Source organism: Piliocolobus tephrosceles, chromosome 1 (assembly GCF_002776525.5).
Source record: "Piliocolobus tephrosceles isolate RC106 chromosome 1, ASM277652v3, whole genome shotgun sequence".
NCBI lineage: Eukaryota > Metazoa > Chordata > Mammalia > Primates > Cercopithecidae > Piliocolobus > Piliocolobus tephrosceles.
Window position 1 is genome coordinate 4,990,819 of NC_045434.1, and position 19,008 is coordinate 5,009,826.

The window sequence follows — 19,008 nt, forward strand, 5'->3', positions numbered from 1 at the left end:
GATGTGGAATCAGTTGGTGCAGGGATTAAAGGAGATGACACTCGTGGTGTTCTTGATAATTAAGAGTAGAAATTTTCTTTTTCTCCTCTTCTTTGCCGTCTCCTACACTTCATTCCCTCAAATAACCTAACTACCGCAAAACATTGAGAGGGTCAGATGAAAGGAGAACTTTAGATCATGTGTAGTAGAGGGTGAATGATAAATTGGAGAGGATCAGGAAAATAAATATTAAAAGGAAGACTATTCCTCTGCCTCAGGAAATAAAATCCCATTTCCCCTAGTGCTTCTTTTCATGAAATAAATTATATTTAAAAGTTCATTATTTCCTATTTTATCATGGATAATATATGTAAATTTGTATTTCAAAAGCTTTTCCATGAAAAAAATATATTGTATACCCAAGCATTGCTAGAACTCTTTATAATTATGATCAACAAATGGATTTTTTGAAAGGCATCACATTGTTTTAGTCACTGTTTTACTACCATTATTTTTAACTTCTTGTTTTGACATGTTGCTTTTAACTGTAATTAAAAATTATTGGCATCTATGTTTACTTTTTAGCTTGCACATACCTTATCTTCATAGCAGAAACTAATTAGTATGTGAAATACAGTACCATTAAATATGCATTAATGGGAAGAAATTCGAATCTGATCAGCTATAAAATATGTTAGAAAATACATTTTGATATGTACATGGTGTTCATTCCAGTTCCATTCTCATAACAAAGAAATACTGTTTTTGCTTTTGCCTCCATACGTCTTTACTGGGTTCCTTGCATGTGGTCAGATTACAAATTTAGGGGATAAAAAAGTCTTCCCTCATGAAACTTACTAAGTGATTTAGAGAAATAACTATTATGTGTGATAAGCTTGTTTTAACAAAATAGAATGTAATACCCCACTGACATTTTTCAAGGCACTAGAATATCTTTTCTACTTCCAAATAAATTTCATACATACTTTTCCTTAGTCTTTTCCTAATTTATTGACCCAGATCACTTAACATCTTAAACCATAACAGGTAAATGTTATCTTCTGTGAATTTCTTTCTGAACTCCCTATACAAATTTCTATGATTCACTCTCATGTTGGAGGCATGTAACTTTTATATTATTACTGTTAACTTGATATCTCAAAACTATCCCCTTTTTCTTGTTCCTGCTGCCACCATAGTAGTCCAAGCCATCCTCACTTCTCTCTTGGGATACTATAATACTTTCCTAATTGATCCTTCTTAGAAGAACATGAATAGACTTTTACAAACATGTTAACCACACCCCATCACTTTCTCCGTGTCCCACACCATCACAATATCCAACTTACACTCTTCCAGTAGCATTGGTTTTCCCTTACAGCCCCATTTACAATAGTGGATAACCTCCACTTTTTCCTTAATACCACTTATCAGAAGGAGTAATTGTTTAAGTTGGATAATTTACTTGCTTGTGTTTTCCACTAGCCTGTGAACTCCATGAACAATGGAATCTTATCTTTTTTATTAAGTTACTTTATACCAGCACTATTCTTAGCAATTAGTGAGTGCACATCAGCAGTTTTTTTTTCAGTGAATGGACTTGGTTCAGTATATCACAAAATAGCCACTTGTATAATGCTTAATCGTGTATTTCATACTCCCTCTGTGATCACTGACAGTAGTATCCCCTTCTCTGGTTTTTCTCATTCCACTGATCACCATGTAGGTAGAATTAAAGCTCCATGAGAGCAGAGAATTTTGTCTGTTTGTTCAGTGTCCTGTCTCTGATATGCAGACGAATACCCAGAAGATACTTGTTGCATATGTGTTGAAGGAGTTGGGTGGATGACTGGATGGCTGGATGGATGAATGAATGAACTCTTGCACACTTGACATCTGGGAATTCTATGACATCTGTGATACACAATTCAGTTCAATAGACATTTATTAAGTACCTGCTGTATGCTTACCATTATGTTAGGCACAGTACATATGGAAATCAGTAAGTTCTGGTGTCATTTCTGCTTCTGATTTATTTTGTTTTGCAGTGTTTGCTATTCTAATTAACTTAGGGACTATAGTACGATATGACAATGGCTTTCAAATTGAGCACTTAAAACAGACTCCTATAAAACAACTAAGACTGAGATGATTTGATGTTTATGCTTTCCTTCACTTGTTGTTAATTATACTTTCTGTTCAGACACGATTGATCTGACCTTCTGGGAATGGTTGTAGGATCTTAGCTTCTTTGATTAATCTAGTTATTATCTTTTGAGTTTAAGGTCAAATATTTTTATAACGATAACAAATATAATGCAGTGTCCTGATGTTTTGCTTTTCATGTCTTTCTTATATCTAATTTTGATTTTTCTGATAGTGTTAAGAAATTGATTCAGCAAGGGCTTTAAGATCTTGCCAGAATTGAAGAACAGAGATGCTCTGTTAGCTTCAGCAGTTATCTTCCTTTCGTTTCTTCTTTATGATAGTGTTACTTCTAAAATATGAAACATTAACTCCAGTTCTCCATATGTTGGAGAAAACACTAGTTTGCTTTTGATAGCAATATGAGATTATGCCCAAAGTTGGGGAAAACATTCTTAGTTTATTTTTGGTTTGAAATATACTTACATTTTAAAATGATCACCTACAGTAGGAGGATTGTGAGCCCTTTTTTTTTTTTTTTAAAGAAGCACATTAAACCTGTATTCTCTGGAGCTAAGCTATGAGGACGAAAAAGCATAAGAAATATATAGTGGACTTTGGGGAGTTGGGGGAAAGGATGGAAGCAGGGTGAGGGATAAAAGACTACACATTGGGCACAGTGTATGCTTCTCAGGTGATGGGTGCACCGAAATCTCAGAAATCACCACTAAAGAACTTATTCATATAACTAAACACCACCTGTTTCCCAAAAACCTATTGAAATAAAAAAAAAAAGTGTAACACCTGCCCCCCCGCAACCAAAGGAAAAAAATCCTGCAGTCTCAGGTACTTGGGAGTCTGAAGCTGGAGGATTCTTTGATCCTCAGGAATTTGAGCTCAGCCTGGACAACATAGCAAGACCCTATCTCTAAAAAAATAAACAAGGAAGTGCATAAGGCTAGGCATGGCGCCTCACATCTGTAATCCCAGCTACTCAGGAGGCTGAGGCAGGAGGAATGCTTGAGTCCAGGAGTTCAAGGTTACAGTGAGCTATGATTGTACCAGCGTACTCCATCCTGGTCAACAGAGCAAGAACTTGTCTCTCAAAAACAAACTAAAAAAGCAAAAAGCCACAAGCAGAAAGGTATATATTTTTATACTCTGTTCCTTTCTATTTCTAAAATGTGTAATTTAGAACTAAATATTGCTTGTGTATTCTGTGTTCTAATAACTAATTTCTTTAAAGTAGGAGACTTTTAGATTCTATATTTATTGTGAAATATATCCTTTCATCCCCCTGAATAAAATGGATTACAAACATGGAGATATTAAATTACCTCATGCTGAAATATTAGTTGATAAATCCTCCCTGATAATTTTCTGGCTGATTTTTATATCATTCTTGATATACTTTGATTAAGTATGATTGAATTTATATGAACTTATACAGCCATATGAATTACATCATTAATTTGAGTTTTTTTGTATTTTGGTGGAGAGAATGCTGAGTGGTAAAGGAGGCATGCCACTGTGTTTTAAAATCCTTTTCAATCTCTGGGCTTAACTACTTACAATTTTAGAGAAATAGTGAAATTATTATTATCAGTGCTCAAAACATATATTGAAGGTTTGCCTTTTTTTCTTTTGTAGGATGAAGTGGCACACACTCTAACTGAAAGCAGAGTATTAAAGAACACTAGACATCCCTTTTTAACAGTAAGTGACTAGAGGACAGATGTTATAACATTTGAAATTTAAGGAATTTTGTGTTAGAAATTAAATTGTGAAAAATACTATTCATTTAGATACCCATTTTCTTTGTGGAAAGACCATAGTCAAATTTCCTATAACTTATTAGAATGTATGGATTTTTACAGTATGTATGCATTGATAATTCTTCCCATTATGCATTTATTACTTTTTTTTGAAAATTTTTTTCTCCCATGAATCTCTTGCCGTTAAAAACAAAAACAAACCCTAGAATTAATAGATTACCTGTGGCGTTTTAAGGAGACTATTGAGGAGATGACAGATTTTTAAAAATTTCTTAAGTGTCAAGATTTTATGTTTGTTTTATTGGCTTCTGATAAATATTTTAATGATCAGAAGCATTTCTTCAAATATGAAAGGCAGAAATGTTTATTGAAAATATTTTATAGCAATGAGACTTCTTTGAGGGATAGAGTGCTTTAAGAAATATGGGAATGCTAAATACATTAGAGGGGGGATAAGCCATGCTATGTTTTTTTCATGAGACAGAGAATAAACTGTGATTATATGATATGCCTACAATGTAGTTGTTTTGAAAGAAACTGGATTTTTTAGTTCTGTTCTTAGATTCCTTGTAATATAGGGATAATTGGTAGTTTCTGTATTTTCCTTGTTCCAATGAACTATATTGAGATTAAAAATTAGCATAGCTAGACTTTCAAAAGTGGAACCCTTTGCACTATTTGGAATATCTGAAATAGACATTTTCAGAGCTGTCAGTAGATACCTAGACTTACTTTGCTACCTTTTTTGGTGTATTTATTGTCTAGTATAATAAGATAGCCTTTTGGTATTGTTTTAATAACCTATATATAACCTACAAAATTATATAAACCAACTCTGTTGGGTTGGGTTCTGTTATGCAGTCAATATGCAAAAAGTGATGTTGTCATTGTATTAGAAACCTGAGTTTAACAACTGTAGCTAGATTCATAAGGAACTTCAACTAGCGTAATTTGTTGGCCACGCTGTAAGATTGCATGGATGAGCACTTCGAGTACTAATGCAGCTTCAAATCAATGGCACATTAGATTGAGAAGTGCTTGTTGCAATTAAGTTTACTTTTACTTGAAATTTTAATTTTAATTTTTCTTGTAATAATACCTATTGTGAACTAAACATTTGTTTTATGTTTCTCGTAAACTCTTAAGCACTTTTAAGTAGTAAATAAACTCTTAAGAAACAATAACAATTCTTTTCATCAGTCATGCTTACTATTTCTAAGTGTTCTATTTTTAGTACAATTATTATTATAAGAATACAGGATTATAATATAACATTTTTTCTTTTTTTTTTATTTCAAGTCCTTGAAATATTCCTTCCAGACAAAAGACCGTTTGTGTTTTGTGATGGAATATGTTAATGGGGGAGAGGTGAGTCATGAAGTAAATCCAGTATTTGCATGGTAGTATTTTCATTATTTTAAAAACATTACTTAAAACGCAAGTTTAATACAGCAGTTCTCCATTTCTTGATAGGAATTTGTGTAGCTCTTAATACTATTGAATGGATGGGAGGAAATTAATTCTGATGAGATGTAATGATTGTTTTTATGTAACTACATTTATATGTTGGAAAGCATAATATTCTTTTTCCTGTGTTTTTAAATGTAAAAAGTTTTAACAGAAGTATGATTTTTGAAACCATGTTATTAGATTTTGAAAACCAGACATATAGGATTTATTATGTTTTACAAAGTTTCTTTTCAAGTAGGCTGCGAACATTGTGAAAAGTTATTTTACCCATTTTCTAAACTCAGTGGAACAATAGTCCATGGGCGCATTATGGCTGAGTTTTCTTTTCTTCTTTATAATAGTTAGAGTACTATGACTATATATATTTTTAAATATATATTTAAATATATAGATATATAGATACTTTATTGAGACGTAGTCTTGCTTTGTTGCCCAGGCTGGAGTGTAGTGGTGCGATCTCGGCTCACTGCAAGCTCCGTCTCCCGGGTTCACGCCATTCTCCTGCCTCAGCCTCCCGAGTAGCTGGGACTGCAGGCGCCCACTGCCACGCCTGGCTAATTTTTTGTATTTTTTAGTAGAGATGGGGTTTCACCGTGTTAGCTAGGATAGTCTCGATCTCCTGACCTCGTGATCCGCCCGCCTCGGCCTCCCAAAGTGCTGGGATTACAGGCTTTTGTTTTTTTTTGAGATAGAGTTTTGCTCTGTTGCCAGGCTGGAGTGCAGCAGTGCAATCTAAGCTGACTACTACCTCTGCCTCCCGGGTTCAAGCGATTCTCCTGCCTCAGCCCCCCGAATAGCTGAGACTACAGGGGCGCACCGCCACGCCCCACTAATTTTTGTATTTTTGGTAGAGATGGGGTTTCACCGTGTTGGCCAGGATGGTCTTGATCTCCTGACCTCATGATCCGTCTGCCTCAGCCTCCCAAAGTGCTGGGATTACAGGTATAAGCCACTGCGCCCAGCCTACCATGACAATATTTAAGAGACTGACAATATCTTACAATTTTGGAGATAAGTTTTATAATTTTTATTAGCACATTTCACTAATTCCTTTATTTCTTTTCCTTTCTTTTCCTTGGTTTTGATCACAGTCAATGTGAGGGAAAAGTAAATTTACTGGAAAGGCTAACTGGAAATATTTTTATTGTGGACTTTCTGAAATAAATTTAATTGTTAAATAAAGTCTGTGTCTCATGAACTTAAAATATTTTTATTTTCCAAAATAAATAATTAAACATCCTTTAGGGAATTTTTTTCCTGTAGAATTATCTGATTTGCAGGAATTTGTTTGTTGCAAAACTTCATTCACTCAGGGCTTGCATGGTGGCTCAGACTTGTAATCCCAGCACTTGGGGAGGCTGAGGCAGGTGGATCACTTGAGCTCACGAGTTTGAGACCAGCCTGGGCAACTTAGTGGGAGCCTGTCTCTACAAAAAATTAAAAACTTACCTGGACGTGGTGGCACACTCCCAACTGCTGTACTCCCAGCTACTCAGGAGCTGAGGCGGGAGGATCACTTGAACCTGGGAGGTCAAGGCTGCAGTGAGCCGTGGTCATGCCACTGCACTCCAGCCTGGGTGACAGAGCAATACCTTGTCTCAAAATTAAAAAAAAAAAAAAAATCAAAACCCAAAATTTAATTCATTAATTTGGTAAACACATTTTGAGTGCCTAGGCAGTATGGGTTTATGAAAATGTGTTAAGATATTATCCTTGCTGTGAAGGAGTATATAAATTTCCTTAGTGTATTACAAATTAGAATGTAGTGAAAGACTTAAGTTCTAATAAAGTCATAAAAGAAAATGCTTTGTGGATGATCTAGCACTTAGGGTAGGCTTAATGAGATTTCACCCAAGGAACTGAATCGAGAAGTTGTTTCAGGCAGAGAAGATGGGATGGGGAGAATCACTGGTGGGTGATAGGACAAGATAATTAAATAATAATAACCCAAGCATACAGACCTGGGCCCTTGCAGTAAGATGTCTGAGAAAATATGAAGAAAATGGATGTTGTGAACCTGTAGGATTGAGGCATCTTTTTTTTTTTTGAGATGGGGTCTCTGTCATTCAGACTAGATTGCAGTGGTGCCATCTCTGCTCACTGCAACTTCCACCTCCTAAGCTTAAGCAATCCTCCCATCACAGCCTCCTGTGTAGCTGGAACTACAGGCATGCATCAACATGCCTGGCTAATTTCTGTATTTTTCTGTAGAGATAGGGTTTTGCCATGTTGCCTAGGCTGGTCTTGAACTGTTGGCCTCAAGTGATGCACCCGCCTCAGCCTTTCACAGGGCTGGGATTACAGACATGAGCCATCGCACCTGGCCATATTGTTACATCTTAATGACCAATTAATTAGATCTTGGTAGAAACAAAAAGGTACAATGAAAAGTGATTTTTGGTTGGAATTTGGGAGCCTTAGCAGATACAGCGCAGTTACGAAGAACATGTTAACCTTATAAATTTGGTTTTGAAAAAGTTTTTCCTAAGCTTTTAAAGTAATATGTATGTGGAACTATGATGGATAGTGAATAGTCAGAACTGTGGATGCAGTTTTGGCAGCCATTCCCTTAAAGATTATGATTTAAGTTATGGAGGTGGAAATGAAATTGATGAAACCTCTATGTCAGTATCTATCGAAATTTAAAATGCGCTTATACTTGGACTCAGCAATTTCATTTCTATGAATTTGTCCTGCAGACATACAGATGCACTACAGAATGATATATAGATAAATATACTCATTGCAGCATTGTAGTACTTCAAATGAGCATTCAGTAAGGAGTCTGCTTAAATAAAGTTATATTCATGTAGTGGAATATCTATATCCATCTAAAAGAATGATGAGACAGCTCACTATGGGCATTTATAGAAGTTAAAAAAAACTAGGTGCAGACAGAGTATAAAGCATACTTCTGTTGTATTAAAATAAAATTAGATCGTGAACACGTGTATATATGTTTGTCTGTGCATCGGGTATCTCTGAAATTATTCACTGGATATTAGTGCTTGTCTTTGGGAAAATCTACTGAGTGGGAATAAGATGGAGGAAGACTTTTCTTTTTTGTATTTTTCTGTATCTTTTGTGTTTTGTGCCACATATATGTATTATCTAACAGTTGAAAGTAGACAGACAAATGGAGGGATGAATGGATGACCAAGGGAAACAATAAGACAGATAAAACAGTCCACAGACAAAAACTTGGAAAAACACTCTTAAGTGGCTCTATTTTTTAAACAGTATTATGTATTCATGTCTATAGTAACAGTTTTCACATTGTTTTACAATTACCTATTGACTTGTCTATCTTTCCCACCAAAGTGTTGACTTCCTAAGAGGTGTGTTCAGGGTATAACTCTAGCATCTTATTCACTATTTGTACATAGTCGGTGCTTGACAAATATTCATTGGATTATTTGAATGAATAAGTGAACAAATAGATGAACATTCCCTCAGGGATTAGGGATAAGAGAAATTAGCTAAAAGTGGTACAATAGGAACTACTGAGGATTAGGAAGAAAAATAGAAAGTGAGGTAGTATAGAGTTTGTTTTGTTAAAAAAGCTGGAAGTGTAAATTTAGGAGAGGATATCTTTGTGTTTATAAAATACATATGTATTCAGTCTTTGTGGAAGGCACTCTGGTAGATATCTAGGGCATAGAAATCTGAATTAAACATAGATCTTGCCCTGAAAGACTTTATAATCTACTGGAGAAAGATAGGGTACAAAAGTAATACTGAGTGTGAAATAATTATCACTTCTATCATAATAGATAGATTGTGGGACTTTGATGGAATGAAGGAAAGCTTCCTGGAGGGCACTACCTGGCACCTGCACTTCTTTTCTAAACCCAGAGTACTTTGAGATGAATTAATTGATGATTATTGAAAAAATTTTACACTAAAAGCAGATTTTCAGATTAGCCAGATGATTTTCTTTAGCATTAGTACTCCTACATTATTTTTCTTGTTCAGCATATCTTTTTTTTTCTTCAGAATTTCTCTTTTAGATTGGGCTATAGATAAGTACTATATTATTTAATATTTTGAAGCAAGTGAACTGATTCTCTAGGGTCTCACTCCATCACCCAGTCTGGAGTACAATGGTGCGATCTCGGCTCACTACAACTTCTGCCTCCTGGGCTCAAGCGATCCCCATGCCTCAGTCTCCTAGGTAGCTGGGATTATAGGTGTGCGCCACCACACCTGGCTGATTTTTGTATTTTTAGTAGAAGCGGGGTTTGGCCATGTTGGCCAGGCTAGTCTTGAACTCCTGGCCTCAAGTGCCCACCTCAGCCTCCCTGTATGTGGTATATAGTTCTAACATGCATAGGTAATTACAGTGTTGGTACACACACACACACACACACACACAGAGAGAGAGAGAGAGAGAGACAGAGAAAATGAAAAATTATTTATATTTAATAACTTTAGTAGGAAATAGAATTGTGTGTATTTAATCTCGCAATTTTTTATTTTTTTAGATGATTAGATGTATTGTAAAATAGTCATTTAGTTCTTGGAGAATAGTAGGGTTATTTCAATTCTTGATTTATCACGGCTGGGGAGGGAATCTGTGCTTAATGTGTTTATCCTTGTGGCAACTTTTTTAATTTTGGTTTTGCTTTGGGTTCACCTTGCCATTTATTCTGCCCAGGGATGCCTTATAAAAATGCAGAAAACGACCAGGCCTGGTGGCTCACGCCTGTAATCCCAGCACCTTGGGAGGCTGAGGTGGGCAGATCAGGAGTGGTCAGGAGTTCGAGACCAGCCTGGCCAACATGATGAAACCCCATCTCTACTAAAAATACAAAAAATTAGCCGGGTGTGGTGGTGGGTGCTTGTAATCCCAGCTCCTTGGGAGGCTGAGGCAGGAGAATCGCTTGAACCCAGGAGGCAGAGGGTACAGTGAGCCAAGATCACGCCACTGCACTCCAGCCTGGGTGACAGAGCAAGACTCTGTCTCAAAAAAAAAAAAAAAAAAAAAACAATGCAGATAACTTAGTTGCTATAGAAAGAGTATTAAACATAGTAGTTATATTTTTGAAATAGGATTGAAATAGAGAGGATTAAAGTAAGGGAAACAATAAGCACACATAAACACTTCACACTAGCACAATCCACACAAATACCACGACTTAGCCAGTGGGATAGTATGTGTGTGGCATCTAAGGACTTGAGCCTGAGAATATTGGCCTTTTGTAAGCAAGCTCTGGTAAGTTCATAATACCCAAATGGCAGCACACTCAAATCTTTTTATATCAAGTTTTTGCCCTAAGATGAGCTGCTTTAGTCTATGCTCTAGAAAGTTTACCTTGAATTATAATTTGAGTTAGGGATTTAGCATGCTCTTGATTATGCTTGTGATTTTTATGTGTTTGTCAATATTAGTCACATGCCACGTAGCAATGTTGCAGTCAGTGATGGACAGCACAGTGGTAGTCCCATAAGACTAGGCACAGGTTTGTAGCCTAGGAGCCATAGGCTATAATACCATATAGCCCATATATAATACCATATAGCCCAGGTGTGTAGTAGGCTATGTCATCTAGGTTTGTGTAAGTCACTCTGTGATGTTCACACAATGATGAAATTGCCTGTATTAGTTCTCACACTACAAAAAAATCTGCCCCAGACTGGGTAATTTATAAAGGAAAGAGGTTTAATTGACTCAAAGGTCCGCAGGGTTGAGGAGTCCTCAGGAAACTTATAATCATGGCGGAAGGGGAAGCAAACATGTCCTCCTTTACGTGGTGACAGGAAGAAGTGCTGAGCAAAGGGGGAAAAGCTCCTTATAAAACCATTAAATCTTGTGAGAACTCGCTCACTATCGTAGGAATAGTGTGGTGGTGACCACCCCCGTGATTAAATCACCTCCTGCCAGGGCCCTCCCATGACATGAGGATTATGGGAGCTACAATTCAAGATGAGATTTGAGTGGGGACACAGCCAACCTATATCATTCTGCTCCTGGCCCCTCCCAAATCTTGTATCCTTACATTTCAAAACACAATCATGCCTTTCCAACAGCCCCTTAAAGTCTTAATTCATTTCATCAATATCCCAGAAGTCCAAGTTCAAAGTCTCATCTGAGACAAGGCAAGTCTCTTCTGACTATGAGCCTGTAAAGTCAAAAGCAAGTTGGTTACTTCCTAGATACCATGGGGGTACAGGCATTGGGTAAATACACCCATTCCAGATCGGAGAAATTGGCCAGAACAAAGGAGCTACAGGTCCCATGCAAGTCAAATCCAACAGGGCAGTCATTAAACCTTGAAATTCCAAAATAATCTCCTTTAACTCCATGTCTCACATCCAGATCATGCTGATACAGGAGGTGACTCCTGTGACCTTGAGCAGCACCACCCCTGTGGCTTCACAGAGTACAGCCCTCCTCCCAGCTACTTTCATGGGCTGGTGTTGAGTGTCTGTGGCTTTTCCAGGTGCATGGTGCAAGCTGTCAGTAGATGACCATTCTGGGGTGTGGAGGACAGTGGCCCTCTTCTCAGAGCTCCACTAGGCAGGGCCCCAGTGGGGACTTTGTGTAGGGGCCCCAACACCACATTTCCTTTCTGTAGTGCCCTAGCAGAGGTTCTCCATGAGGACTCTGCTCCTGCAGCAGACTGGTCATCCAGTTGTTTCCACACATCCTCTGAAATCTAGGTGGAGGTTCCCAAACCTTGATTCTTGTCTTCTGCACACCAGCAGGACCAGCACCACATGGATGCTGCCAATGCTTGGGGCTTGCACCCTCTGAAGCAATGGCCTGAGCTGTACATTGGCCCCTTTTAGCCACAGTTGGGACTGAAGCAGTTGGGATGCAGGGCACCACGTCCCAAGGCTGCACATGGGACAGTGCGGTAGGGGGGCCCTACTTTTGGGCCTTGGCCCTGGCCCACAAAACTATTTTTCCCTCCTAGGCCTCTGAGCCTATGATGGGAGGGGCTGCTGCAAAGGTCTCTGAAATGCCCTGAAGACATTTTCCCCTTTGTCTTGGTGGTTAACATCTGGCTCCTTGTTACTTATGTAAACTTTTGCAGTGAGCTTGAATTTCGACCCCCAAAATGGGTTTTTCTTTTCTATTGTATTGTCAAGCTGCAAATTTTCCAAACTTTACTTCTCTGCATTCTCTTCAATGCATTGCCACTTAGAAATTTCTTCCGCCAGATACCCCACATCATTTCCTTCAAGTTCAAAGTTCCACAGATCTCTAGGGCAGGGGCAAAATGCCACCATTCTCTTTGGTAAAGCATAGCAAGAGTCACCTTTACTCCACTTACCAGTAAGTTCCTCGTCTCCATCTGAGACCACCTCAGCCTGGACTTCATTGTCCATATCACTGTCAGCGTTTTGGTCAAAGCTATTCAACAAGTCTCTAGGAAGTTCCAAATTTTCTCACATTTTTCTGTCTTCTTTTGAGCCCTCCAGACTGTTCCAGCCTTGCCTGTTACCTGGTTAGTAAGCGCTTTTACATTTTTGGGCATCTTTACAGCAGCACCACACTCTCCATGTTACCAACATACTGTATTAGTCTGTTCTCTGTTCTCATGCTGCTGTGAACTGCCCGAGACTGGGTAATTTATAAAGGAAAGAAGTTTAATTGACTCAGTTCTGCAGGGCTGGAGAGGCCTTAGGAAACCCACAATCGTGGTGGAAGGGGAAGCTAACATGTCCTTCTTCACATGGGAGCAGGAGAGAGAAGTGCTGAGCAAAGGTGGAAAAGCCCCTTATAAAACCATCAGATTTCATCAGAACTCACTCACTGTCAGCGGAACAGCATGGAGGTAACCAGTTCTGTGATTCAATCACCTTCCACAACACATGGGGATTATGGAAGCTGCAGTTCAAGATGAGATTTCGGTGGGGACACAGCCAAACCAAATCATTGCCTACCAGCAAATTTCTCAGGCCATATTCCAGTTGTTCAGTGATGCATGACTGTATTTAGAGCACTAAAACTTCTTGATGGAAGTGGATTGTGAGAGAATTGTTGGCTGTGAAAAATCAACCTTAACTTGTTACGGTCGTATTGGTACAATGGAATTTCATCATAGTTGCATGTAATTTATGTGAATTCAAAGAAGTGGGCTCAATAAGGTATAGCTGAGATAGACAAGTTGATTTAAATGATGTGATTATTCTGCTCTTCTTCTCGATGAGTGTATTTACAGAGTGACCTTAGGATGAGAGATATAAATTTGCTATTCTTTACTCCTTGTTACTTCCTACTTTCCATGCATAGAGCTTCATGGAATATAAACTCTGGTGTTTTAAAATACAAAGCTTTCATAAAATGTCATTGAGTGCATTGTAACTGCAGGTGTTCATTTAGAGAAACTATATTCTGGCCAGGCCTGGTGGCTCATGCCTGTAATTCTGGTGCTTTGGGCAGCTGAGACAGGAGGATTCCTTGGGGCCAGGAGTTTGAGACCAGCCTGGCCAACGTAGTGAGATCCCATGTCAAAAAAAAAAAAAAAAAAGCCATGCATGGTGATGTGTGCCTATAGTCCTAGTAAATTAATCAGGAAAGCTGAGGTGGGAAGTTCACTTGAGCCCAGGAACTCAGGGTTATAGGGAGCCATGGTTGTGTTACCGCACTCCAGTGTGGGCAACAGAGTGAGACTCTGTCTCAAAAGAAAAGAAAAAAGACTATATTCTTGTACCAAAGACAGAAAACCATCCTGGGTTTACCTATGTCAAGAGATGACAGTATGTCGGTCTCCAGTGTAATACCGTTCTAAGGAATGTTTGGGAATGATTTGATTATTTTTGATACTTTATGATTAACTTTATAATTTAGTACATTATAGTTCATTCATCTATTAAATATTTAATGATCAACTTCTGTGGGCTACACCTCAAAGATTCATAAGTAAGGAAAACCTAGTATTTTCCTTTGATGAGTGACTAACTGGGGAGATAGACGAGAAAATACTTGTATACACTACAGTGACATGATTGCTCTGATAATACAGGTTACTGTGCATGGAGAAAATGAGCACTTTAATGAATCTCAAGGAGCAGAGGAAAGGAAGGCAAAGGGTGCCAGAGTAGGAAACTCCTCTTAAAAAGTGGTTGCTAAGCTAAGACGTAAGAATAACTACACGTTATATCACTAAGGTTGGGAAGGAGAGCATTCCTACACAGGTAAAATGGCATGTGTAGAGTACCCAGGAGCAGACAGTTTCCCCACTCCCTGAATACAGCACAATATGGATAATACGTAGAGTTCTGCAGAGGAAAGCCAGAGAGTCTGCACAGGTAGTCAGAATCACATTAAGACAGATCTTCACTCTCAAGTCATGTAGATGAAGGCAGTGGAGCATCATGGAAGAATTTCTTTGGGGAAATGTTTAGAAAGAATACTTAGCAGTATAAAGCTTCAAGCAGAGAGGACAAAAGTGGAAGCAAGGAAAATACTTGGGAGACTGCTGTAGTTAGAAGGTTTTCAGTAATTCAATTATAAAAATGATAAGGTTGTCGGACGCGGTGGCTCATGCCTGTAATCCCAGCACTTAGGGAGGTGGAGGTGGGTGGATCACCTGAGGTCAGGAGTTCGAGACCAGCCTGACCAACATGGAGAAACCCCGTCTCGACTAAAAGTACAAAATTAGCCAGGCCTGGTGGTGCATGCCTGTAATCCCAACTACTCAGGAGGCTGAGGCAGGAGAATTGCTTGAACCTGGGAGGCGGAGGTTGCGATGAGCCCAGATTGTGCCATTGCACTCCAGCCTGGGCAACAGGAGCAAAACTCCATCTCAGAAAAAAAAATAAATAAATAAAAAATAAAGGATAAAGTTATTAATTGAGGCAGTGTTAGAAGGAATCAAATTCTAGTAATATTTAGGTGTTAGAATCACCAGGGTTTAATGAATAAATACACAGAGAAGTATCATACGATTTCCTGTTTGCTGCTTGGGGAATTGTGGATACTGGAGTATTTATAAAAATAGAGAATGCAGGAAGAAGAATGAGTTATGCAGATCCTGCTATATTTGAAGCACCTAGTGTGGCAACCAAGGAGTGGGGAGAGTTAAGTCAGAGATACAAGTAGGCATCATGAGCAATGCTAAAACCCAGGAAGTGAGGAAATATCCAATGTGAGGAAAGTATGTACAGTTAGAACATCAGTGGCCAAGAATGGTGCCTGGAAATGCCAGAGTAAGACGCGCTATGGACATAGCTGTAGATGCAGTGAGACTTTAGTCCACAGGTGCACATGCAGAGAGAAGCTTAAGGAGGATCCTGGGCAGGTGGAGCCAGACAAGAGAAGCCTTAGAAGTTAAGGAGAGATTAGGTACAACAGAGTATATTAAATCCTGTACGATGATAACTGAGAATTGTCCATTGGATTTGACATCTAATAGTTCCTCGGGAGACTACCAGGATTCTTCCTTTTCTCGGTTGGTACAAGGTATGCACCTTGGCTGTAATACAGAATATACAAAGGTTGGTTTGGAGTCCAGTAGAACAAGGTTGTAGGAGTGAGTTCAGTGCAATTTCGGTGGGGGCATTTGTAGAACTGATTGTAAGATCTATCTAGTAATATGACCAATCATACTGCTAATATATTCCAAGCAGCTCTCTTTTTATTCCTTAAATGTTACTAAATTTACATGGGAAACAGAAAAATATCCTGGGAGAATAAAGTAGACAAAATTGACTAAGGAGGTGTTTTTGTTTCCTTTGGTTTAGGAAGTCTCTACTTAGGACTTGTTTCCAAAATCTTATTCATAGCTTCATTTATTTCAGGCTTATTTGTTGGACCTCTGCAGATCTCTCTCAAGTCTGAAATTTCCTGAAGTTAAAGATTCATTAGGGGAGTAAAGGAAAATCATTGTGTAGAATTGCTATTCATCTGATAAATTCTTCACATTCCTCTATTTTCTTTATGTAGGTTGTAATGAGGCCAACAGTTTTAGTTGTGTGCTACTATTTTTGTCCATACTTAGTTCGTTGCAAACTCTATATTAATTTCTTTGAAAATGTGTATTTGATTTTTTTGCAATGTGGCTTTCAGTTTCATGCCTTTCTTGAGATTCTCATGGTTATTCAGATTTCTCATTTGGCTGCCATTTTGTTATCAGTCAACCAAAATTATCTCATTTTAAATTCACATAAGACAAAAGCACCAGTTCTCCTTACTAATTTATGGAGGTGTGATCTGGCTGATTTTTAAATTAATTTAATTATCATTTCATATTCATAGTGATGATTTGTAAAATTTTACGTAGTTTTCAGGTATATAAACATCTTTATTGTCAGGTGTCTGACAAGCTAATTTCTTTGCCAACTATTTTAGTTATTAATATATTGTGTAGGTTATATCAGAATCCTGTCTTTCACGCAATGCTTTTTTCAAAATTCCAAGTCAAGAAGGATGCATTACAATATTTACATTAGCATCTAAATTAGGGCAATATAAAGTTGGGAAGCATTTTTAGTATATAATTTTATAATTCCAAAGATATTTTAAAAGAATGAATTGTTAAACCAGTATCTCACTGCATTAAATGTAATTGAATGGATTGAATATAGTTCTTAGGAGACGTGAAAAGCCTGAACATGTAACATGCTTGCTTACAAATCTAAAATCTCAGATCAAGTGCTGAAACTGCAGGGGCCTACCAGGCATCTGTCTATTTACATGATTCCTTTCCATGTGATTATGGCAGAGCATGGCCATTTCAGGGTAGTCAGACTTCTTATACAAAGGCTGGCTTACCACAGAGTGGGTATTTCAAGGGAGGGAAAACAGAAGAAGCTACATATGTATAATTGGAATCCTTGAGGAGGAAAAAGGACAGTGACACAAAACAGTATTTAAATATGAAAAACTATAATCTAAAAACATAGGCTTTTGTGTTCTCCGTTTTTCACTTAGCATACTTTTAAAATTTATAGATACTCTTCCATGTATCAGTAGTTTGTTTCTTTTTATGGCTTTGCTCCATTGTATGATATACAGTCATATGTTTATGTAGTTGCCACTGGATAGATGTTTGGGTTCTTTGCAGTTTGGGCCTGTTAGAATAAAAGCTCGTGAATATTCCAGTACAAATCTGTGTGAATATATATTTTTAATCTTCTTGGGTAAATACATAGAAATGCAATTTCTGTGTCATTTGTTATGATCAACTTCATTAAAAACTGCAGACTCTTTTCAAAATCAGCCGTACCATTTTGCATTCCCAGGATGTTACTTGACAACATCACCACACTTGGCATGATAGTCTTTTAAAATTTTACTCGTTCTGGTGGATGTATAGTGGTATTTTGTAGCTTCAGTTTGAATTTTTCAAATAACTGATGGTATTGAACTTCTTTTCTTGTTCTGATTTGCCATTTAAACATCATCTTTTTGAAGTATCTGTTAAAATCTTTTGTCTATTTTAAAAATTAGGTTGTTGTCTTAACATTGAGTTGTCAGATTTCTTTATTTCATATAAGTGCTTCATCATATATATGTTTTATAAATATTTTCTCCCATTTTATAGTTTGTCTTTTCATAGTGGGGAATTTTTCCAAAATATATTTTTATTGTAATCTATTGTAATCAGCATTTTAATGCATAGTTTGCATTCAGTAAAATTAATCAATTTTGACTGTACAATTTAGTGAGTTTTGACAGCTGTATAAAGCAGTTTCCCATCACCACAATCATGATCTAGAATGTTTCTATCACAACAGAGCCTTGCATGTCTCTTTATTATCAATGCTCTCCCATCACTCTCACCCTGAAAATCACTGATAGGCTTTCCAACCAGTATGAAGGGCAGACCTTTAAATTAGAGGAAATATAATTTGTTATTTGTTATTTTCTCGTATGATTTATACATTTTATTTTTAAAACATCTTTTTCTAACTCAAGTTTGTTAAGATTTTTTTCTAAAGTCAAAGCTAGACCTGTTGGGTGGCGGCAGGACGGGGAGATTTTCTTTTATGCCTTCTTCTAGAAGTGTTAATAGTTTTAACACTTGCATTTAGGTCTATGGTCCACTTCAAGGTAATTTTAATGTATACTGCTATATAAGGGTCATGTTTCATTTGTTTCTTGCAAAGTGATATCTAATTGTTCCAGCATATTTGTTGAAAAGACTGTCTTTCTCCCATTGAATGACTGGGTACGCTTGTCAAAAATCAATCATGTATGTGTGGGTTGATTTCTGGACTCTGCATTCTGTTGTATTGGTCTATATATTTATCCTGAAACCTGTCCCACACTGTCTTCACATTGCCACACACTTACTTTAGAGTAAGTGTTACAGTCAGGCAGCTAGAATCTTTCAATTTTGTGATTCTTTTTTAAAATTGGTTTTGCTATCCAATTTCCTTTGCATTTCCACATAAATTATAGAATAAGCTTGTTGAATTCTACATAAAAGCCTACAGCATTTTAATTGTGATTGTGTTAAATCTGTTGATCAATTTGGGGAGAATTGACAGTTTCACAGTATTGTCTTCTGATTCATAAATATGGCATATGTTTTCCCATTATTTAAGTCTTTAATTTCTTTCAACAATATTATATAATTTTTAGTGTACAGGTCTTGAAAGTTTTTAAAATTTATCCTTAGGGATACTTTATAATTATTTTATGTTTTTATGTTATAAACGGTTTATCAGTCATTGTTAAAAA

At 37.3% G+C, this 19,008-nt stretch overlaps 1 protein-coding gene across 8 annotated transcripts in view; it reads left to right on the plus strand.

The window, feature by feature from the left end:
- AKT3 (AKT serine/threonine kinase 3) overlaps positions 1–19,008 on the plus strand; it is a 373,403-nt gene that overhangs the window by 237,331 nt on the left and 117,064 nt on the right. For 7 of the 8 annotated variants that reach the window (XR_002732370.3, XM_023216162.2, XM_023216163.3 and 4 more), the window contains exons 7-8: positions 3,775–3,840; positions 5,199–5,267. The exons of the other annotated variant lie outside the window; for it this stretch is intronic. Coding sequence is in view for 6 of the 7 variants with exons in the window: in XM_023216162.2 (XP_023071930.1) it covers positions 3,775–3,840; positions 5,199–5,267 (135 nt within the window). In the remaining variant the exon portion in view is untranslated. The remainder of the gene's footprint in view (positions 1–3,774; positions 3,841–5,198; positions 5,268–19,008) is intronic. 8 annotated transcript variants of the gene reach the window in all.